Source organism: Neoarius graeffei, chromosome 3 (genome assembly GCF_027579695.1).
Source record: "Neoarius graeffei isolate fNeoGra1 chromosome 3, fNeoGra1.pri, whole genome shotgun sequence".
NCBI lineage: Eukaryota > Metazoa > Chordata > Actinopteri > Siluriformes > Ariidae > Neoarius > Neoarius graeffei.
In genome coordinates this window covers 87,019,591-87,044,829 of record NC_083571.1, presented here as the reverse complement: position 1 = coordinate 87,044,829, position 25,239 = coordinate 87,019,591, and the positions used below count along the sequence as shown (strand labels likewise).

At 41.6% G+C, this 25,239-nt stretch overlaps 1 protein-coding gene across 2 annotated transcripts in view; it reads right to left on the bottom strand.

Moving 5' to 3' along the window:
* Positions 1-5,700: 5,700 nt before the first annotated feature.
* Positions 5,701-25,239, bottom strand: part of plpp3 (phospholipid phosphatase 3) — a 63,152-nt gene continuing 43,613 nt past the window's right edge. Inside the window, exons 5-6 of one of the 2 annotated variants that reach the window (XM_060917592.1) lie at positions 17,829-18,005; positions 5,701-7,800 (exon numbers count right to left, since the gene is read on the bottom strand). In XM_060917592.1, the coding sequence (XP_060773575.1) occupies positions 7,672-7,800; positions 17,829-18,005 (306 nt within the window). In that variant the 3' untranslated portion in view covers positions 5,701-7,671. The remainder of the gene's footprint in view (positions 7,801-17,828; positions 18,006-25,239) is intronic. The other variant, XM_060917593.1, reaches the window with a different exon arrangement.

Genomic DNA, 25,239 nt, shown 5'->3' with positions numbered 1-25,239 from the left:
GGCGGCTCGGCTGGGCTGTTTGTGCTGCCTCTGCAGGTGACTCTGTCGCTCTGGTGTGGGCCTCGCAGCCCATCTGTGTTTCTGTGCATCCTAATCAAGCAGTCATCATGGCTAGCAATGAATAGCCACCGCTGCTGATTTGGTTTATTGTCATCTTATAACGCCAGATAATTTTGACTATAATTAAGATGTGTTCATTTAATGTCTTCATTTTCATGAATGATTCTAATTTATAAAGCTTAGTACTACCAAAGAAAACCAACCTTTGAATGCTCTAAATGTATATATTGTATTTACTCATTAAAAGCCAATGAATATAGACCATAACCCAACCAAAAACTGGAACAACAAAAACTAGGCCAGTCTTTCCTTTCAAATTTAAAAGGATGTTCTTGACTTACTTCCTTAATATACACAAGCACAGAGCCAACACAAAATGATGTAATTGGTTTAAGCCATTCAGTTCACAGGATAAGCCTCCATGATTAAGAATTTGATTAATTCCAGTAAAAGTTGCCTACGCTGACACATTTGTCAGAGGGAGGCAGAAATATGCCATGGCATTCATGAATGTATTATTGTTTCAAAATGGTGATGTCATAAAAAATGAATTTGTGATAAAGTAACACAGTGTCATAGTGAAGCCTTTAAATAGTGCATGAGCTCTTCTTCTTTCTCGTTCTCATCTAAAATCCACTTCTCTCAAGTAATGATACAGATATTGCTCAAATGTAATCTAACAGGATTAAGCATACTTATTAAATTCTCATTCATCCTTTGTTATTTTAATTGTCCTGGCTTAGCTACCGCCCTCCTCACCCACCCAGCACACATACACACACCCATCACCGTAAATCCGTCTCTCTTCCTCTCGGTCTCTCTCTTTTCTCTAGCACACCTCTCAGGAATGTATTCCATTTCCCTAAAGGAAGTGAGAAACTGAGCCCTGCCCAGGGTACACCTCCTCTTTCTTGCTTACAGTGAACTGAAAAGCCCCTGTGAGCCATGGACCCCCTTCCTGCAGGTCCCACCCTCCAGTTGGCCTCATTCCCATCCCTGCCACAGCTGGACAGTTCCTCTCTCACCACAGTGCGCCTCTTGTCCCTGGATGATTTTTTTTCACTATACTGTATATGTGGTCCTACTGTATGCCAACACTTCCATTTCCCCAAAGACCAAGTGCCCTCCTGTGCAGTCATTCAGCACAGACTCACTAGCTTTCAGTTTGCTCAAATGTTTCATTTGAATCAGGGATTTTAAATGTTTTTAATACAAGGAATATAATGGACTACAAATTGTAGCAATTGGTATTGTATATAATATATTATATTATTGGGCGGCACGGTGGTGTAGTGGTTAGCGCTGTCGCCTCACAGCAAGAAGGTCCTGGGTTCGAGCCCTGGGGCCGGCGAGGGCCTTTCTGTGTGGAGTTTGCATGTTCTCCCCGTGTCCGCGTGGGTTTCCTCCGGGTGCTCCGGTTTCTCCCACAGTCCAAAGACATGCAGGTTAGGTTAACTGGTGACTCTAAATTGACTGTAGATGTGAGTGTGAATGGTTGTCTGTGTCTATGTGTCAGCCCTGTGATGACCTGGCGACTTGTCCAGGGTGTACCCCGCCTTTCACCCGTAGTCAGCTGGGATAGGCTCCAGCTTGCCTGCGACCCTGTAGAAGGATAAAGCGGCTAGAGATAATGAATGAATGAATATTATATTATTTCTATTCTATATTCAGTGTCCAGATTTCCAGAGTTTTGGACAGCTGGATTAAATTCCAGCTCATGAGGACTGGCTGTCAAGGATAAACTTCAAGATTCAGTCCTGCAGGTCAGTGTAACTGATTCTGGGAGAGAATTACAGCAAACAGAGGAATTTCTGCACAGTCTTTCAGACACAAAGAGAGAGAGAGAGAGAATATGTGTGTCCTTGTGTGTCAAAGGGAATGGATTCAGAGATGATATCATCATCCTAAACTGAAATCCGGACCTGCTAAATGAAGGTCTCATCTCATCTCATCTCATTATCTCTAGCCGCTTTATCCTTCTACAGGGTCGCAGGCAAGCTGGAGCCTATCCCAGCTGACTACGGGCGAAAGGCGGGGTACACCCTGGACAAGTCGCCAGGTCATCACAGGGCTGACACATAGACACAGACAACCATTCACACTCACATTCACACCTATGGTCAATTTAGAGTCACCAGTTAACCTAACATGCATGTCTTTGGACTGTGGGGGAAACCGGAGCACCCGGAGGAAACCCACGCGGACACGGGGAGAACATGCAAACTCCACACAGAAAGGCCCTCGCCGGCCCCGGGGCTCGAACCCAGGACCTTCTTGCTGTGAGGCGACAGCGCTAACCACTACACCACCGTGCCGCCCTAAATGAAGGTGATGAGTAAAATAAGTATGTTTGCCACACCCTTTTTTTCTCTATCAAATAGAGTTTGTTTGTTTGTTTGTTACAAAAATATTTTTTGCTCAAACTTTCTTTTTCACTTCTTTTTCACCCATACACAAATTCCTATAGACACATGGTCAACTGTGGAACAATCAGTACTTTCACATGCACACTAATATTCCACTATTATTTTGTATGAACAGTATATTCCATTTGGATATTCTGAATTTTTCCACATTCTGAATTTAGCATTTTCCAAATGAGACATGCGAGATATTCTGATATTATTCAGGTTTTAAGAGTATGTCTTAGACATGTACTCTTAAAGTGTATTACGGATGTGCATCTTAATGGGGTTTTATGGCAGTTTTTTCATGCTTACAGTCAGCTCTGTGCACAACAAACCAACTAGACAACAGTTTGCACAGTAAATGCATGGACATGGGAATATTAGGAGAATATTTACTTTTATTAGCCATGTAAACAGCTTAGTAGGTACGTTGGGTGGCATGGTGGTGTAGTGTCGCCTCACAGCAAGAAGGTTCTGGGTTCGAGCCCAGCGGCTGACGGGGGCCTTTCTGTGTGGAGTTTGCATGTTCTCCCCGTGTCTGCATGGGTCCCCTCCGGGTGCTCCAGTTTCCCCCATAGTTCAAAGACATGCAGTTAGGTTAACATGGGGTGGCCTTGTGCCCTCGAGGAAGGTACCTAATCTCTAACTGCTCCCTGGGCGCTGTAGTATGGCTGCCCACTGCTCTGGGTGTGTGTGCGTGTTTTCACTGCTTCAGATGGGTTAAATGCAGAGGATGAATCTCGCTGTGCTTGAGTGTGCATGTGACAAATAAAGGTTTCTTATTTTCTTTCTTCACTGTCTTTTCAGGGTAAGGGCAAAAAGTATCATTTTTTGTGTATGTAAATGTAATTGGATTATTGTAATGCCTTACTGTCTGGATGTTCCAGTAGGTGAATAAACAAGCTCCAGTTAGTCTAAAATGCAGCAGCAGGAGTCCTGACTAGAACTAGAAGATATGACCACATCACCCATGTCTTATCCACACTGCACTGGCTCTCAATTAAAATTCACATTTGATTATAAAGTACTACTATTGACCTATAAAGCACTGAATGGTCTCGTGCCACGGTACCTGAGCGAACTTCTGGTCCTTTATGACCCGCCAGGCCGACTTGGATCAAAAGGTGCAGGTTGGGGCATCGTGGCTCAGGTGGCTAAGGCGCCATACCATAAATCCGGGGACCCAGGTTCGATTCTGACCCGAGGTCATTTCCCGATCCCTCCCCGTCTCTCTCTCCCGCTCATTTCCTGTCCTGTCTCTACACTGTCCTATCCAATAAAGGTGAAAAAAGCCCCCAAAAAAATCTTTAAAAAAAAAAAAAAGGTGCAGGTTGTTTGTTGGTACCTCAAATAGTGAAGGCTACATCAGGGGGCAGAGCCTTTTCTTACAAAGCCCCACAGTTATGGAATAGCCTTCCAAGTAGTGTTCAGGAATCAAACACAGTCTCAGTGTTTAAGTTTAGGCTGAAAAGATATCTGTTTAGTCAAGCCTTTTGTTAATAGCTTTTTATTTGGTAAAGGAGTAGATCTGGAGGCAGGGACAGCTCCAGACTGATGCTCCTGTAGAGGAGCATATGGACAGTCTAAAGATACAGTTAGAAGATGGTTCTGGACACTTACAGTTTTGCTACGATGGCTTAGGGCTACAATTGCCATGATAACTTTAGGACTACAGTTGTCATGAACAGTCTAGCAGTCAAGTCTCCATCAATGAACAGTTAATAACTTTGACAAAATAGACTTCATGTTAAAACTGTAATTAACTTTCTGGTTACACAGTTATACTTTTTGACTATATAGGACACAGTTATAGAAGCAAGTTATTTATAATCACACTATCTGTTATCACCCAAATGAGGATGGGTTCTCTTTTGAGTCGGGTTCCTCTCAAGGTTTCTTCCTCATATCATCTGAGGGAGATCTTCCTTACTAACATCATGTCAGGCCAGCTCATCAAACTATTAGTTCATATGTTTAAAGTCTTTACTTTTCTCGAAAGCTGTTTTGCGACATCTATTGTTAAAAGTGCTATACAAATAAATTGACTTGACTTCACTAGTGAATCATGACTCTAAATCAGCTTTTTTTTTTAGGTGAGTCATTTTGGTGTGCATAATGTGTGCACCACTGTAGAGTGCAAGTGTGTCACTTGCCTTCAGATTATGAACTATTCAAATATCAAGCTTATTATTCAAACGTATATAATACTATTCTGACTATTTATTACAGCCATACAGCTTTTTATTCCTGAACTTTCCACTGACAGAGCAGAAGAGGTCCAAGTTGGCATTATTTATAGCCCTACTTGTTTTTGTCTTACTGAGGTTTGGATTAAACCCATTCAATTGACGTGACTAGTCAAACAAGCTAATAACTAAAAGAACTTAATAATAAATACAATTCTGATAATGGTGGGTTATTATTTCTACCACTGGAACAAAATGGGGAAAAAAAATCACAGACCCCACTTTGAGAACCACTGATCTAGACAATCCAAAATAGCATCATGGCTTAACCCTTATTCCTGGCATTTATTATACGTAGATGTGCCAGTCTCTGTGAGTGGAAGAGCCAGAGATTGAAACTTCTACACCACCCTTTCCTAAGCACCAATATGGTCTCCACAGCAAACACTCTCAGACTCATTAGCACGCCTTATTTCTTGGTCTCATTTTTATACATAGGCAGTGCCAACTTTTCTCCACACTCTCGAGCCAAACATGGCAGCAACACCAGCCTGCTCCTTCAGAACTGCTCCAGATGCCACCACTATGATCTATCTGTGTGTTATTTTTGCCAAGACCTCCAGCTCAACTCTGGCACACTTGTACTCTTGGCTGCAGTTTTGACACACATTTATGGCTCACCATGGTCCTGTGTCCGTTCTCAGGGAGCTCTTAAGTTTGATCAGTTCTTAAGTCCATCCTGGGGATATGGGTTTTAAAGGTGTAAACAGATTTTTTTTTTTTTTTACAGCCCCAACCCCATGCTGTAACAGATCTGAAAGCAGATTTACTGCAGCGAGTCAGACACATTGGCTTAAAAACTGCTCTCTGAGACCATAATGCTAGTAGCTACATACTTGTGCCACTAGCACACTGCCAAAGTGTTGAAGTCATGCACTCGTTCAAAGTGTGTTATGGTCGATTGAACATTAACACACTTATTACTTAAATAAGCACGTAAGCATTTCTGTTCATAATGAGCATTTTTTTTTATTTCATAACACATGTATTAGATCTAGGTACATTTAGCAGAAAAAAATGCTATTACTTCTTTTGTACAAAATGAGACAATACAAAAATACTAATAGTGAATTTTGATACATTTGTAGGTGTGGTTCTTTAAAAAAAAACTTAATATGACAAATCTACAATAGTTTAGTAAGCTAAATACAAAAAAAAAATCTGTCAATGCTTATTGAAGCAGCAATTTGTAAATAACACAGGTCATGACACTTTGTTTTTATTTATAGTGGATATATCTAAATATGTTCAGAAATAATATTTTACATAGTTAATTTTAGTGATCTATACATTATTTATATATTTTTAAAAAAGAAAGGAAAAGAAAAAGAAAAAAAGTTTGCTGAAATGATACGGACGGACTAGACAATGTGAGGGATGTGCAACATGTTGGAGGCTGTGTGGCATCGTGTCGATGTTCTATATGGTATGTAAACTAATCTGGCAGCACTGTACAGGTGTTAGTGAGAACAGTAGACATTATTTTATATAAGAAAAGGCCAAAGAGGCATTTAGAGAAAAATAAATCCACAGTTTTCTTCCATTTTTTTCACATGGTAACAGTCCTCTGCACAGAGGCGAGGACTAGGTGCAGAAACACAGTGAGACACACACACATACAAAGAATCTCACTCATACACACTCACACACACACAAAATGCGGCACTGAGTGATTGTGGTGGGACCCCACACCTTGAACTTGTTGGGTTGGATGGGACTTCTGGCAGGCAATTGAATTAACACCATCCCTGGCTATAGGTACAGTTGGCACTGAGTGATTGAGTGATTATGTGCTTGGAAGGGAGAAGAATCCATACTAGCCAGCAGAAAAGACTCGTTCGCCTATCCAAAATGAAATGTGCCAAGCCAGTGCAATCAATGGGATTCGCTATGCCCGCCCCATCCCATCCTATCCTGTCCCACCCTTCCCAGCACAAATCACACCCACTGGATGCAGAAGCACGGCTCTGCCATGCTCTCTCAGCTGGGTAGCCTTCTTGAATTCACTATTTCACTACTAAAACTTGACTACCATCGGTTATCTACAACCCACCCCCTAAAATCCCAGTAAAATGCAACATCCCTTGGAGCTAGGCTTCTGTTTGGATAGCTTAGGACAGCAGGGACGGGTCTAGTGCTTAGGAGTGTCAGCGTATCATAATGGCATGTGTCGTCTGCTAGATTCTGCAGAGCCCTCACATACCACCGCGTAAGAGTTCACTGCTATTCAGTCTACCACACACTATACCTCATCGAGTGTCCTCAGAGCTACACCGCCCAGACAGCGAGTGGTGACGATTTATAATGATTGGATATAGTGCTATAAGTTATTCTTCATTATATTGTTAATATATCTGTGCTAGTAATGTTGCAGGTAATAACATATCATTCCTATAACTAAGGAATTTGTTGTCTTATACTGGTGAAAGGCCTCAGAGACAAGAGAGGAAAAGGGGGAAAAGAAAGAGAGAGAGATCAGAGAGAGAGAGGTCACGTGACCAGCCTCACAGTCACACTCTTCATTCATTTGCCATGCATCCATTCATTTGTTAGCACTTGTTTTGCTTTCCTTCTGCAACATTATTAATGTAGCCCCTTTACTTTCTGCATTTAACTCCATTTAGAGCATTGCAGGTTGTAAGTAAGTTACAGGCCCACTTCATCCCTGCTGCTTTGGGAACAAACTCCCCAAAGTGAATGACGTTTCTTATGATTGTTTAGTTTTTATACGGTAAATTGGGCTCAAATAAGAAACAGCAAGGTTTGTAATAGTACAAAAATAGAGAGTCTCAATAGTTTAAAAAAAAGTCTCTGTCTCCTGCCCCTACATTCTACTGTCAAATGAGAGAAAGAGAGAGCAGCAGCTAAAATGCTGCTTCTCTTCATTCACAGGTGGCTCTTCAGGTTCTTCAAAGGTATGATGGAATTCGAGGGATGCTTCATCCCATATCCTCCTCTCACACCATATTGTGATGGTTGTTCCTGTCTATGATGTCAACGGAGGGCAGGAGTTCTTTCTTGATTGGTGATGGTGGAGGATTGACAGTCTTGCCTTTGGGCTTAAACAGGTCCGACACATAGAAGACCTACAGAGGAGACAAGAGAAAGCAAATGCAGGTTAAAACTAGAAGGGCACTTGGTAGAGTCCATACCTCTGCCAAGCCACATATTAGAATAACCAGATGTTGGCTATGTTTACATACACATCCAGATTTGCATCAAAATCTAATCAGTTGTTCCTTGGCCAACTTTTCTTCAAAATTTCATCAAGATCCATTCAATACTTTTTTGAGTTACATTGGGAACAGACAAACAAACAAATGGAGGTGAAAACATAACCTTCTCCAACAAAGTTGGCAGTGGTAATGAAGCTTACAGTGAAAACCAACTGTAAAGTAACAAGTGTTGTCAGGCAAAACAAACCTCCCCCGGCAGCACTTATTTTATTCCTATATGTTGATAATGGTAATATTTCTCAAGCATCAGCTGTCAGGTTATAGTCCTATGAAAATCCATGACCTTGAGCTTGACATTTCAGAGTCATTCAAGGTCAACAGTCATGGTACCAAATGAAAGCCCATATGGCACTTCCTATAAGTTGATAATGGTAAATACCTGTCTACCATCAACCGTTTTCAAGTTACAGCCCTCTGAAAATCTGTGACCTTGAGTTTGACCTTTCAGGGTCACTCAAGGTCAAAGATCATGGTGCCAAATGAAAGGCCATATCAGAGTTCCTATATGCTCATAATAGTAAACATTTGTCTATCGGCAAATGTTTTTGAGTTATAATGGAAAATTTTATTTTGACCGAAAGGTTGACCTTTCCGGTGACCTTGACCTTCATCTTGACCCGATTTCTCCCAAAATTTAATCAGGTGATCTACGGACCATTGCTCACCTACCCTGAAAATTTGAAGTCAATCGGTGCAACTGTCTAGACGCTAGATTGTTAACAGACAGACACACACAAAAAAAACAAACAAACAAAAAAAAAAAACGCCCTGATTACAATACTTCGCCCCACTTACTCCGTCACGGGCGAGGTAACAAAGCACAAATCATAGATATATAGGGAATGTCACCACAAAATTGAGTCCAGTATAACAAAAGTTACTTACATATTGTTTTTCTAATTTTGCTGTAAATACTTTCCTTAATCTATCAGTGACCAAACTATTCTAAACAACCTATGAATATGACTTTGTAAGCCAAATAAATGTGAGCTATGCATTAATTTCAATTTACGCATCACCAAGGTTACAGCTGATTTTCTCCAAACTTGATTTTCTGTTAAGATGATAATACCTTAAACATTTTCACTAATTTCTCTGGATTGGCTGTACCAAATTTAACAAATCACCCCTTATTTTAATGATAATTAACTTTAGATTTAGAATATCCAATATAACCACTTTTCTTTTTTTTTCCTTTTTTTTTAACAACTGGACTCATTTTGTGGAGACACACCCCAAATTACAACTTGAGTACATGTAGTCCACTGGCAAATTTTATTTTATATTGCATTTTAATGAGCCAGTTTGAAAGCACACAACACTCCTCCAATTCAGATGTTTTGCAACACTATTTGTAAAGCACAGCTTAAAAAAAAACAACAACAACTATCAGCTTGTGACTAATAAAGAGTTACTGAGTTATTAATGTCGTCATTCATCCTTTTGACCTCAGCCGCTCACACTCTGATAACGGCGATCCAACCACAACAGTCTTTCAAAATCACTGAGTCAGAAGGGAAGACAAATGCCCCCACTTGTTTCCCTGGGCCCCCTTTAAGAAAGTGAAGTCAGAGTGAACCATGTGTGAGAGGCGCTGAGAAAGGAAAAGATATCGCCTGTCAGCCAAGGATGTATAACTTGATGATGACATCAGTGACGGAACAGGAAAACAGAGTGAATAATAAGTGTGCCCTTGGCAGCAAGCCAAGCACTTCCAGGATGATTCTCAAGGAGTCTGGAAGGTCAAACTGGTGATCTAAATCTACACCTGGACCGGCTTTAAAGGCCAAATGGAGTATGAATCTTTGACATTTGGGCTTGGAAATGTCTAGATTATTTAGTGTTTCTGGCAGAGCTGATGTAAAGATGAAGCCAACAAACTCTAAGCCAGTTTACAGTACATGCAGTCAAAAGTATATATTATTGCCTTTTCAACATAGTTGATGAGAGGTTATGGTTGAAGTGAAGGCGATGTGCAACACAGATTGGCATTTTTTTCTTTTTTTATGACTCAACTTGTATGAAATCCAACAAAAACATTCGGTTTCATTAGATTTCTTTCAAATTTATATGAGCTTGGGTAGATGAAGTAGGCTTTCGACACATTCAGTCTTCCACACCCATGTGTTTGACTGAAGCCTGGGCTGCAGCTGAGTGAAATGTTAATAGCATAGAGTAACAGATTCCAAGAAGACTGCCATTGCGCACACACACACATGCACACAAAAACAGAACAGGTACCGTATAATGGGAAAGGTGGGCATAATACAACTGGCAGCTAGTTTTTGTTTTTTTTTAATTTCCTGCCATGCCGCATTGTAGCTGGGATATGGCAAGGGGGAAACATGGCACAGCTGAAAAATGGATTTCCATTTTGTGTCTGTGACTGATAGGGTGAGCTTTCAACCCTGCCAAGCTCATCTCATTTCATTATCTCTAGCCGCTTTATCCTGTTCTACAGGGTCGCAGGCAAGCTGGAGCCTATCCCAGCTGACTACGGGTGAAAGGCGGGGTACACCCTGGACAAGTCACCAGGTCATCACAGGGCTGCACATAGACACAGACAACCATTCACACTCACATTCACACCTACGGTCAATTTAGAGTCACCAGTTAACCTAACCTGCATGTCTTTGGACTGTGGGGGAAACCGGAGCACCCGGAGGAAACCCACGCGGACACGGGGAGAACATGCAAACTCCGCACAGAAAGGCCCTCGCCGGCTACGGGGCTCGAACCCAGACCTTCTTGCTGTGAGGCGACAGCGCTAACCACTACACCACCGTGCTGCCCACCCCGCCAAGCTTATAATTTTAAAAAAATGGTTCAGGTTTAGTCTGAGAGAGAGAGAGAGAGAGAGTTCGGTGCCATCATTTACAGGAATACCTCTTTTTTTAAATAATGGATTAGAGACTGGAGCCAGTGTCTCTCTCTCTCTCTCTCTCTCTCTCTCCACACACACAAAGAGCGCTTTGCCATCATTTGAGTCTTCACAGTTTAAAAAGGGCAGTATTATTCAGTGTTTGCAGTGTGAGTGTACAAGTGTGCATGATTAGATCATGGCATTTTTCTATGTGACCTTTAGACACAAGTACAAATGACATCAGAAAACTGGAACACAAGACCCCTCACTAATTGTATGTGTATGTCATTATTCTTCAACAGAGTACATGATAGTAATGAGCTCGCGAGTATATAATAGCTCTGTGGCAGATGATCCATCCTTTTACACAAAAGACTAACACTACGACCTCTGCCCTTTGACTCTAGGCATAATGAAGCTTTACTTATGGAGGGAGTGCTTCCTGTGGTGAGATCTTTCCATGTGAAAGTGTTCTTCCTCTGCACTGTTCGCCCATTGTGTTCGAAATGCCTTATCAGCAACAGGATCCAGTGTGGCTTGTGTGCATTTACATGTAATGCTCTTAGAAAGGGTATATACATGGACCATGTCTGTGGGGATTGGATCCAGAATCGGTTCTGAAGTCAATCAGGCTTTCAAGTGAATGAGCTCTAAGTTCACACTGGTGTAAATTAGAGTTTTGCTAGTTGCCAAAAGAGCATTTTTCCATTCTTTCATCTAGCTGATGTGAAACACTGAGAAATGGTGTTTTAGTTTTTCTGCTTGGATTGTACATGACTCACAAGTACAGCTTTACAGGCATTAATTCCCAGAACCTACGGTTGTTTGGTTCCTGGTTTAGATTGTGTGACTTAAAAAAAAAAAAATCTAACTTTGCATAATCCATAGTTAAAACAAGTACATTTCTTGCTGGTGAAACTTGACCACATGATGGTGAGATGGAATTGTTAGGAGCCCAGATTTTACAGCCTCTGACACACACACACACACACACACACACACACACACAGAGAGAGAGAGAGAGTCAGACAGGAACTGACAGAATTAATTTATAACCATCCAACCATTGTGCCAGGGAATGTTGGAAATTTTAGAAAGAGAATCTGCTGGAATAGAAAAATATGTCAGATTTTTGAGCTTCTCAGCTTTTTAACAAATACGTTACAGGAAAGGAGTATACAAAGAAGGACTACTGACTACAGGCTTAACAGTAACAGGCTAATGATAAACTAATAGTGTGTGTGGTCTTCTAAGTGTTTAATTTAGAGGGCAGACTGTGTTGTGCCTGTGTGTATAGGAGTGTGTGGGTGCAGCCCATAACTTGTTTTAGGGCACGCTTCATGAAGGAGCATCTGCGTAATGACTGTAAAGACAACATCAGTGTTTGGCACATATTTATCCCCTGCGTAACTTGGGCTGACTTTAATAATGCTGTTAAAATTTCCTCAACTTTACATAAACAGACACATTATTTTTGGCTCTGCGCTGCCTTCCCTGCCTGTCACGGCTCAAAAGAGAGCTGTAAACGTTGGGGGGGGGGGCAAGCCAAACCAAATGGCCAGACATATGGAAGAAAGCGATATCTATCTCGGCACTCAGACCGGCGGAGAAGAACTCTGTCTTAAAGTCTTATCAGTGAAGGAACATGAGTCCGGAACAGTGACCGTGACCTAGAGGAAAGGTGGGATACTGGAGGTCAGGAAGTGCAGAACGGAGAGGAGGAGCATGTAGAGCGAGAGTGGAGAAATGGAGAGGAGCAGAGAGGAAAAGGCAGTTGGTGCATTCCTCTCCAGCTGTTTCCCCCCTCATCTACCAGTGACTTTCTGCAAGAAGCACTTCCAAACTGAGGCCTGACTGGTGTATAGAGCATTTTATTTTCTTCTCTCCTTAGTATGCACAGCTTTGAGGACTTGATGAAAACATATTAATCTATGGGTGGAAGAGCAGAAGGATGTGAAGGCTTGCCAAAAATAGCAGACTGCCATGGGTTTTTTATTGGTGTGTCAGACAAAACACAAACCAGGTAACCCTTGGGTCTGCTTGGGAAAATATATAGTACTGTGCAAAAGTCTTAGCCACCCTTTTTTTTTTTTTTACAAACTTTGTTGTAGCTTTTTATTTCATGACTTCTACATTACGGAGTCAGTACAAAAACATTTTAGATTTCCAAACATTAGTTTTCCAGCACAAAATTAATTGTTGCAGAAAAATGTTTGGATGTCAGTAAAGAAAGCAACACATTACATAAGAGACACTTTTCAGAAAGAAAAAAAAAACATAATGAAGCCTGTTGGGTTTTGCTGCAAAAATAAGAAGAAGTGTGACAGTCAAAGTCTCCAGAAGAACTGTGGCTGGATCTGTAAGATGCTCAGTAAAACCTTAAAAAAAATTGCACACATTGTACCTGAAACTACAATATTTTTTAAGCAAAGGATCATGACATTAAATATCGACTTTGTTTCATTTATTACTGTTTACTGCTGTTTATCACATTTTTTAAATGTATAACGATTTAATTTCATTATTTTTGAAGGCATCTTTGCTCTACAGCATTTCTTTCCATGTGCCTAAGACTTTTGCACAGTACCTGCCTATAGACTCCATGTTGGTGTGTCTATGCCACACTTCGGAGACTTAGGAAGTCCTTAGTTCTCCACAAATGAAACTCAAGGAGCTCTGGGTCTAGAGTTTCCTTTCATCAAGCAATGGCCATCAGCAGATTGACAGTACTCTGATTGGAACTCTGTCAACTTCCGTCTCCGTAAACCATATGAGCTGATCTCGGCTAATGAGGAGCAGACGCCAAGCCTGTCAGCAGCTCTGCACTACTGCCAACGCTCACCAGAACACACCACTTAAAAGCCAGGACTCACCACTTCAAAGCCTGACTCATTGCTTTAAAGCCTGTTACTTTGGTATCGAATCAAGAATAAGAGATTAGTTTCTTCTCTACAAACCATCCTATCCAAGAAAAAAACAAAAACAAATCGGCTTCACACCAGAATAAACTCCAATACAAACTTGGAAGAAGTGGTTGAGTCTGACACTCTGAATCTTCAGTCATGCCCCAATATGTTGCAAAACGGTGCAGTATGTGATTACATAAATTTATACCATTACGTCTTGGCTGGTTGTGTTTTCATTTGTTCAGTGGCCACGTGCACTGTATGTCCTTCCCATATGTTCCCATTGAACTCTTGTTGTTAGAGATACTCTAATTGGGCTTCCAAAGTGTTCACAGATGTGTGCGTGTGAGTGCAGTGGAACAGGCCGAGGGGGAGAGCTGAGTGGGAGAGATTCCAGTCCAGGGTCATAAAAAAATATATATATATATCGCACGGACGCCTTAATCTACAGTGCTGCGCTGTGCTCTCACTCACTCTTTCTTTAAACATGCTCTAGTGGTGTATTGTCACAGAAGTGCATGTTATGCAGCACTTCATGGACACAATGCTATAAAAGTTGAGTTGAGCTTTATTTTAACAAGACAAAATACTGCAGAAAAGGCTAGTTAAATAGAAAAACTATTCATAGGAAAAAATAGACTGTGTTCCTGTGGTACAAAAAAAAATGAGAGTGCTTAAAAGAGCATTTGGAATCTTGCTTTATAAAAAAAAAAAAAAGTACTATGATGCAAGGACCTCAGTATTGCACAAACAGTTGGAAGGATGTATGTTCACTACTTGTGTACTGTAGGAAAACATCCAAAATAAAATTTCCTGTGCTTTCTGGGTAATGTAGGCCACCAGAAATGTGCCGTCGTGTGCCAACCACCGACAAACGACCTGGTACATTTTGGAGCAACAGAGGCTTTGCCAGGATTTTGTAATCACCAAGGGAACCTCTGTGAAAGCACTTTTCATTTAAACATCACTAACAATTTCCATGTTTGCCTTTGGCCCCCTGTTCAGAAGCCATGCAAAGGCAGTTATGAGCTGGGCAAAGTGGTTTTAGTGTTGAAGACGATGTGGGGTAACCGTGCTTTCATGGTCTCATTCCCTGCTAGCTTCCCAAAGTATGTCTTAGCCATTCTGAATGGAATTAAAAACAAAATCTTTATAGCTGGATAAGTTTGTTAACAGAGAAAAAGAGAAAGAAAGAAAGAGACAAAGAGGGGCGGAATGGAGGAGAGGGTATGTTCTGGGGAATGTCCTGGTCTGTTGCCAGTGGTTTGGTTTCCAGACTCCAAATAGTCTTCTGTCCTCACTTTGACATGAAGGGAAAAACAGCCAGTGATATTGCAACTCTTAAATGCTTCTCATTGTGGTAAGCACAAACCTCACCACATAACACTTCCGGTCTATCAGGAGACAAAGAGAATCGTACAAGACAAGACTGTCAATGGGAATTGTATTTGGGGTGAGCATGTCTAGTTATAACCTTCTGCTTCAAAAAACAGCACCAGAAAGAGGGAAGAGGCACAGAGCCTTTGCATGGCTGCTCTCAGCACGTGGTTTGTGTTTGTGGGTACGACGTCTGCTGTTTGAGGCTGCTGCTGCAAACAGCGTGTGTAAGTGTATGTGAGTTGAAACCGGTGGAAACTCGGCGCCACCATCATAACATGACCCGAGAAGAGAGTAGTTAACCCTTAAGTTCTACACTGATCTATTTTAAAGGTAAACAAAATAATAAGAGTGATTATTTTCCAACAGTTCTTGCCTCAATTCGGAATTTATCCGTGCAACAAAACAAAGGTAACTTTCGTTCTTGTTATATTCTTTGCATCTGCACATTCAAACACGCCTACCATCAGGATGCCCAAGCATATGAACTGATTTTGTGTCTTATAACAGAGATGAAGATCCATCCATCCATCCATTATCCGTAACCACTTATCCTGTGCAGGGTTGCGGGCAAGCCGGAGCCTATCCCAGCTGACTATGGGCAAGAGGCGAGGTACACCCTGGACAAGTTGCCAGATCATCACAGGGCTGACACATCGAGACAAACAACCATTCACACTCACATTCATACCTATGGTCAATTTAGAGCCACCAATTAGCCTAACCCATAACTACATCATCGCTTGTTTACTGCAAAGCATTATGGGCAATAATGGGGTAAGCTCCGTTATATTGTTCACTTTTGCCTTTGTTAAACACTGCATTGTTCTGTCTTGCCGGTTTTAACCATGCTGCCTAAAGTGAATTGCTGTGTGCCTAACTGTGTCTCCACAACAAAGAGAACACCTAAGTTGAGCTTCTATCAGTTGCCAGTCGAGAAGAAAGAAATGGATAAATTTAATCCGCAATGAAAACCTTCGAACTGAATCGAAATGGACAAGTGTTTGTAGCTTAAATTTCTCTGGTGGGAAAAAGACGTACAGACCAGCGATATTTCCATGGTCTGCGGAATGGCCTTCGGTTATAGAAGATTATAACAATCAACACTGTTCATTGTCTGAAACTAGTGATATTCCAAAGCCCGTAAAACAAAGAAGCATTCTTCGGCCTTTGCCTCTCAACGTACCGAAGCACTCGGTAGTCGAACGAGCCTGTCGGACCGATAAACCTCCCAAACCATGAAGGGTTCTCTTTCGGGTATGTATAATGTTCAGTGTACCTCACTAACGGCATTTATTGAAGTAAATGTTCATTTATACTGAACATGACACGGTAGATCAGCGGGTTTCCAAAGTTTTTATTTTTGTAATGTTTCCTGATATCAAGTTTTATTTAACTAATCAAGATTAAGTACAAGGCGAAGATTTCATTAGAGCAAAGCTTCTTAACAAATGGTAAGGAATAACTGAAGAGTAAAAGAAACAAATTTAGGCTTAAGTCTAAGATTAAGTCGTGATCCTGGTGCCTGTAGTCTGGGGGGGTGTTTTTAATAAAAAAAAAAACTTCTTACCTTCTCACTAAGCTTGATTTGAATTCCGATTTTCCTGCTGTAAACCCTCGACATGTTATCCACCTCTTTAGATCACCAATTTCATTGTCTTCCACAACAGAGCACGGCAAAATTGCTCCTCTCACAAAAAATTTACGTGACATTCGCTGTATCGCTCAACTGCCGACCCCAGCAATCCTCCATAATGCACTGCGGTAAACAAGTGATGACATAATTGTGCTTGGGGGCTATTAACCTAACCTGCATGTCTTTGGACTGTGGGGGGAAACCGGAGCACCCGGAGAAAACCCACAGAGGCAAGGGGAGAACATGCGAACTCCACACAGAAAGGCCCCCGTCGGCCACTGGGCTCAAACCCAGAACCTTCTTAAGGCCAATTTATGCTGACAACCCAGTCCTCGCAGACGGTGTCGCAGATAGCGTCTGCGTAGCCCCCCCCCACCTTCGCAGACGCTCTGCGCGCACCTCCCAAAAATTGTGACCGCCGCAGAAGCCTCGCAGACAGCGTCGCAGACAAGAGGGCTCTGATTGGTCCACTCGACATCCGCTGTACACGTACTTCCGCTTCCCTACTTTCCCGGTTTGTTTTGTTTTCACGACCGGCATTTTTAAAAACACGAGCGAAGATGGAGCAGCATGAAGAGCGGTTGATTGAGGAAGTATGTACATCTATACGACTCCAGTTCTAGTCATTATAAAAAAAAAAAGTTCTAGTCATTATAAGTAACCGGAGGATAAACACTCCACTAACCACACCCACCAACTACTCCTAGCGACTTCGCGCCCCCTTGCGTTGTGCCGGTGAATAACATCGCGCACGCCTATACTCCCCGCTCAACAATAAATTAAAACTGTCTGCGAAAAGCTATCTGCGAAAGCCTTGTCGCAAGAGCATGCAGAGGCCTTTACTGTGAGGTGACAGTGCTAACCATTACACCACCGTGCTGCCCCTAAGATGAAGATGTGATACGGTATACTGGTACTGTATTTAATACACTAAATACGATAAGCTGGTATTTAAAATATATTCAACAATCAACCAGTTGATGTTCCATTGCTTAGTGGTGGTGATAACACGACAGATTAAAGTGGCTTATCAGAGTATATATATGGGAAGAAAATGATAAGATGAGAAAAGGAATGAAATGTAGGATGTACTTACTATGCAGTAGGCTACCAGTGCTCCTTGTACAAATCCAGCGAGCACATCAGTGGGATGGTGCTTATGGTCTGAAACACGAGACAGACCGGTGTAGAAGGCCATCATCAGAAGAGTGAACTGGACCAACGGCCTCAGGAGACGAGCTCCACGCCACGTAAACCGAGACTGTAGGTAGAACTGGAGAAAGAGACAGAGAGAGAAACCTTCATGTTAAAACAGATCCATATTTTTATGTTAGTAGACGTTACAATATGTCTGTTTGAAATCACATAGCCAAATATTCACACTAGCTTCAAGATGGCAGAGGAAGGACAGCGATCTAATAGATAAGTCTCTCACACAGCTGTACAAACAGAAGAGGAAGCAACCCACACACACTCAGATTAAACAAATACTACAAACTACACAATTTGAACACTGTTTTCAAAATACCAAATGAGACTTCTTTGTTAAGGAGGCTTGTAGCAGGTGTCCGAAATTTGTCAAGCTTTGGAGTGTCAGTGCAACATCATAGACCGCTACCAGATCATTGATTCTTCATCTCCTTGAACCAAAAACCTTGAGAAAGAGTGCATTTTCTGGGAACAGGAAGACCCTCTGGATCAAGACAAAACCAGCAGTCAGGTGAGAGCAAGAGATGATGAGGAAGTGGCAAGTGGGGGTCAGTAACTGGATGACGCAACAGGGTGGGAAAAAAATGCCCCAACAACAGACAGATCTCATAGACTGGTCAATGTAAACACTATTCATTTCCTGCACACACCATCCAAATGTTGCATATCTATCTATGGCATAAAAAAGGGCAATTTCCCATATGCAAGACATGGAGGTGAACTGTAAACTAACTCACGTCACACCCGCGCAATATCAGACAAAGAGTGAAGACCAAAGTGTCAGACAAAACAAACAATAGCACAGGAACATTAAGATTGCCAGCTAAGGTGTGGACGAGGTCAGTTTTGTCTTCCTGAACGATTTGCTGTTCACATCGCTGCCATTGTATGTGTCCCAGAAGGAAAGGATCCCTCCCTACGGATGTTTGGAAACGGAGTTTCCTCACTCCTTGTAGTTCTCCGACGAGTTCAGGATGGGTGGAGCTCACTGCTCACCACTGGCCACATTAATCCATAGGCTAAAAATAAAACAAAAATTGTTCTTTTTTTCATCCACGTGTACCATATACATATCTGCAACGATTTCACACATTTTGTCTCTATCTAACATGATACAAGATCTGTGGTTGGTTGAAGAGAGCAACTGGACTTGCTTGACGATTCTTGAAAACGTTTCGCCTCTCCTCCGAAAGGCATCCTCAGTTCTGTCTGACTACTAGGGAGTATCCAGTATTTATTCTCTCATGGATCATCATAGAATCCGAATCAGAATGCTGATGGCTGCATTGTGGGCGGCTGATAAGATGTCATAGACACCCACCAATGAACGATCCACTCTGGCTAAGATGTCTGCCAGTTTTCTGGAAGTCCTCTCATACTCCCGCACCAGTCGAAGGGATCTCATCCCAAAGTGCGTAGAAACATATCTGTGAAGAAACTCAGTCGTCCAGGTACATAGTAATCTGTGGTTGGTTGAAGAGAGCAACTGGACTTGCTTGACGATTCTTGAAAATGTTTTGCCTCGTTTTCAAGAATCGTCAAGCAAGTCCAGTTGCTCTTTTCAACCAACCACAGATTACTATGTACCTGGACGACTGAGTTTCTTCACAGATATGATACAAGATCATTTTGCAGAATGAAAAGTCCACAAGTGAGCTAATCTGGTCTGCTAATCCCCCGTTCGCAAACAGCTCATGATAAAATGGTGACAAAAAGATAAATGTGACTGAGGATGTGCTCTAGACACGAACCCACGCTCAGTGTGTTGCAGGCAGATTAAATTAATAGGCACGAAGCTATTATCCGGTCATGTTAAATCATGAAAAGGCTAAACACATCCAGTATTACTGCATCCTGACTCAGCGAATGAGAAGAACCTCCATCCAGCCTCGCTTTCTTGGATTGCCTGCCTGCTTTTCTTCCAAATAAAATTCACTAGTGTTTTAGAAGAAAGAAAGAAAGAAAGAAAGAAAGAAAGAAAGAAAGAGAGTTTCTCTCAAACGCCAGCGATAAACCGCTGTTCAATATGAAACACTTTTTTTATTTAAACAACAAACAAGAACATCCTTTATTCCAGGCAAAGCAGCACTTATTGGATCTGATCAAAGTCTTCTGTGAGCAATTTTTAGTGCTTTAAATGGTTCTAGTCCTGCTTCCATTAGCGAACCCATGATTTCCCATAAACACCAAATATCTCAAGTTTATAAATCCGCAAGTTTGACTGAAGCTTTATGGTACGTCATTGCTTGTACAAGCCGCCCTGTTCCGTTTGCAGCCAGGGCAAACCGAGGGATATTCTAACCTAAACCTCGGAGTTATTTTAACTGCTGACTTGCGGATACTTGCTATTCTTTTTGCTAAAACAAACAGTAGTATCCAAATACAAATTAAAAACAAACACATAAATAAAGCATTCGAACATATTCTCATGGAAAACGAACAGGATGCTCTCGGTACAAAGAAGTGCGGCCTGTACAGAATTTGACATTCAGTGACTCAGTAGTGCCAGGTCATAAAACTGACAAAACAAAGACTTGAGAGCATCCAGTTATGAAAAGAAAATGTTACTTGTGGTGGGATGAAATGAGTTTGAGAATGCCCTTTCTTTGTCAAAGTCTTTCAATTGCTGTTTATCCTTAAGGATTAGGTATCAAAGCAGAGTCTGTTCATAAAAGACTATATGTTACGTCATGTCATTCCAAGTACTGTATACGTCCTGCAGATCAACACAATTAAACAAAGTGCACAATTGCAGTTAAACTAATCATCTTAATGTCACTGAAGTGAAAAGACATGTAAAATAATGAATGAGAGTGCTCTCAATTCCGCTACGTCTCTCTCACCCACTGTTCCCTGATGGCTGTCATTACGAATGCTACACAATGCTTGGAATGCTCGTAATTTCACTCTGAACATAAACAACTGACCACAAAACAAACAAGTCAACAAAACCCTTGGGATAGTACACACCATGAACGGATTAACACACACACACTCACACATATGGAGACAGGAGAGGAATGTGACATATCCAACAATCCCAAACCACATCTAATGGTAACGCTGAACTTATAAAACTGTATGTCAAGCAAAACTATCAAACAGCAGCAATTAGTTCCAAAACAAGCATACGGAGGAAACAAAATGGTGTAGGCAGGGGGTGGGGATGGGGGTGTTGTAGAAAGGGCACTGGGGATTGGTTAAGCACAGCTTTGGCATAGCAGAGTGGCACGTCTAGGCTTGGAGACACACATTCAGGGACATTAAGGACCTGATGGTGTAGCATCCCTGCAGGGCAATATATAGTCTCTCTCTGCTAATTGATAACAGTGTGTGCTTGAAAAAAAACCACTCTTCCAAGCTCACATAGTGCCCTTAGCTATCAAAGTTCTGATAAAGTCAAAGTGGTGAAGACGTCAAGACACACACACACACACTAGTGTTCAGAGCCCTTGATCTCCTAAAACCCATAAGGATCTGGGTGTGGATGGAAGACAAAGTGTGTCCTGATACTCTTATCCCAGGGTGTGGTGTAACACACACATACACACTAAGCTAAGACATAACACACTCATCCAGGAGATAACATGCTTTGTCTTCCTAGGATTCTCTTACTATGTATGCATACCCTGCAGGCAAGATGTGATACACTAAATAGGGGTGAGGTGGGGGAGTCTGGCTGGTCCAGTGGAAAAGAGAAAAGTTACTCGTATTTTTAAACTGCTAGTAACTCCTTGGACTCCACACATAGCCAGCCATGAACAAGCCCTGAAACCATACAGTAAATATTTGGACCTATTGGTAGAATCTTCCTTTCTATTTTTGTGAAGTGGAAAAGCAAATAAAGGGAGTACAGTAGATTTGCAAAAAGATAGAGTGTGACAAAGAGAGGGTGGGTTCTCTCCATTACTTTGGCACTATTTTTTTTTCCCTTAACGCCACAATCTTCTTGTTTTGCTCTCTGAGGTCAGGTCAGGTTTGGCAGCACACAGCCACCATATTTTCATCTGAGTTCAGCCTTAAAGAAAGTAACACGGTGATCCAGGATCTTTTTTGACGTGACACCAACACTGGACGTGATGATAGAAAGCAAATATCTCAAAGGACATCACTCTGCAGGGCAGCACGGTGGTGTAGTGGTTAGCGCTGTCACCTCACAGCAAGAAGGTCCGAGTTCGAGCCCCGTGGCCGGCGAGGGCCTTTCTGTGTGGAGTTTGCATGTTCTCCCCGTGTCCGCGTGGGTTTCCTCCGGGTGCTCCGGTTTCCCCCACAGTCCAAAGACATGCAGGTTAGGTTAACTGGTGACTCTAAATTGACCGTAGGTGTGAATGTGAGTGTGAATGGTTGTCTGTGTCTATGTGTCAGCCCTGTGATGACCTGGCGACTTGTCCAGGGTGTACCCTGCCTTTCGCCCGTAGTCAGCTGGGATAGGCTCCAGCTTGCCTGCGACCCTGTAGGACAGGATAAAGCGGCTACAGATAATGGATGGATGGATGGATGGATGGATGGATGTTCTCGTCATATGGAATGCCAACTTCACGACAGCATATCATCTCTAAAAAGTGAAGCCATGATAGGTCTAGTGCCCCTGCTGGCTGGCTGCAGTATAATGTGTAGCCCTGGCCATCCCCACGTGTTTCAATGACAAAATAGCCCTATTTTCTATGTCACTTTTCCAGGTATTGGATCCAGCCCAAGAATCTGACAGATGCATATTTGCAGAAATATTTTCACAAATTTTACTAGATTGCTATGGATAGGCTCCAGCTTGCCTGCGACCCTGTAGAACAGGATAAAGCGGCTACAGATAATGAGATGAGATGAGATGAGATGAGATGAGATGAGATGAGATGAGATGAGATATGAGACGAGACATCACTCTGCAAATTCACCCCTTGGTCTGTCTCTGAGTCTCCTACAGTGTCCCATCATTTCCTCACTCTACCAGCTGGGTTGTGTGGTTTGGGCACTACATGGATGTCTCTATCTGCCCCAAAACAAAAGCCAAGAGTTGAGCAGCTAGAGGTTAGCAAAAGATTAGACGCATACAGAAATATTCACAGACTGCTGCCTAGAGTCAGCCATCGATCATCACGCTAGTTAAGGTCGCTTTAATGATGTTTAAAGTTCCTAATAAACTCCTTTGGGGGGGATGTGGGCCAGAAAAGTTAGGCTATAAGCATCTCATCCGAACAGGCTTGACAAGGAAATGAATCAGCAATATGGAGTGACAGTTAAGACATGTTTAGACAATGCCATTAAATGCCATGTGCTACTTGTCACCGATTGGCACACTTCACAGAAGAAATGTAAAATATATATATATATATATATATATATATATATATATATATATATATATATGATTTCCATCCAACACAAAACACTGCATTAAAGCACATAATGCGCATACTAATCTGTATGTGTATTATGTGCTTTAATGCACGTGTTTTGTGTTGGATGGAAATTTCTCTGGAAAGTAAGACAGTTGAGTGTATTATGTAGGATGTGAGAGAAGATGATGGGGTTTTCAGACAGAGGGAATTCCTGGTTGTATGAATAACAGATGTAAATAAGATGGAAAGAGTGACTGAGAGATGGAGTCATGAAATAATCGTGTCTCCGATGGACTAGATATCAATAAGAGAGAATGAAGAAATAAGGGCAGTTTATAATTTGGAAGTTATCAACTCTATCAGGTCTGGTTTCATTCCCAACTGTCAACTTCTATCAAATGTCAAATTCTAATCCTGACTGGCTTCATTCATTCATTCATTCTTCTGTAATCACTTTATCCTGATCAGGAAGATCAGATAACTGGATCCAGAGCCAATCCTGGGAACACTGCAAATGAGGTGGGAAAACACCCCAGATGGTATCCTACTGGCTTTCTGCTCACTGTATTAATTAATAACTCCATGGCTTAGTATAATTATAATTTTGTTGAATCTACATATGGAGTGCACAATACGCTCAAGAGGATATCATTTCAGATTTAAAGCTAGACTGCCTGTCAGATTTGTCAAGTGTAGGTCATAAAAAGAATTTTCCCTGACACCCAATTATTTTTGTTTAGTGGACTGAAAGCTACTGAATTCGAATCACAGACTTCCAATTTTATTATTATTATTTTTTTAATAGAACAATTAATTAATTTTGGGCCACGTGGCCCTAAATTCTCCGCTATTTTTTCCTGCTTCACCATGACCCAATTCAAGATACTACATCATGCATCACGTGGTGGGCTTTCCCCGTTCATGCAAGGGATTGTGGGATACAAATTTGAAACAGGAGAGAAAAATGGAGGACACGAGTGTGCGAATGAAACATGAAAAGACCGACTACAGTAACAGAAAGCAAGAAGAAAAGACGCTATGTTGCAAAGGAAAGGAAACGCAGGACCAAACTAATAAATATCGGCGGTCAGCGAGCACCTTGGTGTGATCAGCTGTTCGTTTAGCGACAGAATGATGGAACTGTCAGTGCACTGTCAAAGGTAAACCTGTAGATGGCAGTAATGCAACACTGTGGATGGCAGCTGCTGTAAAACCCAAAAGATGAAGAAGGATGTACTGTAAACCTGCACATGCGCAAACGGACTTCCTCTGTCTGCTTGACTGTGCGAAGCAAGCGATTTCATGCACATTATTTGCTAGGGAATCCCTTCAAATTAAATAATGTCCCAGCCACAGAATGGCCTGATATTTTGTGAGATATTACAGAAATAAACATATAAATCACAATGACCAAATTTCAGAGGGAACTAAATTTCACCGATTTTATGAAATCGAAAGGCAGTCTAGCTTTAATCACACCGTGTTTCTTACTGAAGTATCATCATAATGAACTCAGAGGGTGGTTTTCTATTTTATTAATCTTGAACCAGAGAGAAATTTATGTAAATTGATTTGTGAAAATAAAACATGCTATAAAACATTTTCCTACGTCAAGTAGCAAAGGGTTATATGGCCATAGATTTATGGATCAAACATTCAAATGTGGTTTTTTTTAGTCGCAGAATGTGTACATAAAGTATTATGAACTTTCAACAAGTATTTGACCAGCGAAATGTGGTCTGACTGCCCTAATTCACATGCTTTCTTGGATATTAATTACTGTGGTTTCTTGGATATTAAATTCTAGCAGTGTGAGTCCATGCACTATGCACTTGGCCTCTATTTTGTGCTTAATCACTTGACTAAAAGTGCACTAGATGAAAAGCCAATCACTCCTGTCATGAAACACTGTCAGTTCCGTGAGGCCCACAAAGCTGTCAAAGTTGCACATTAATTTAATGA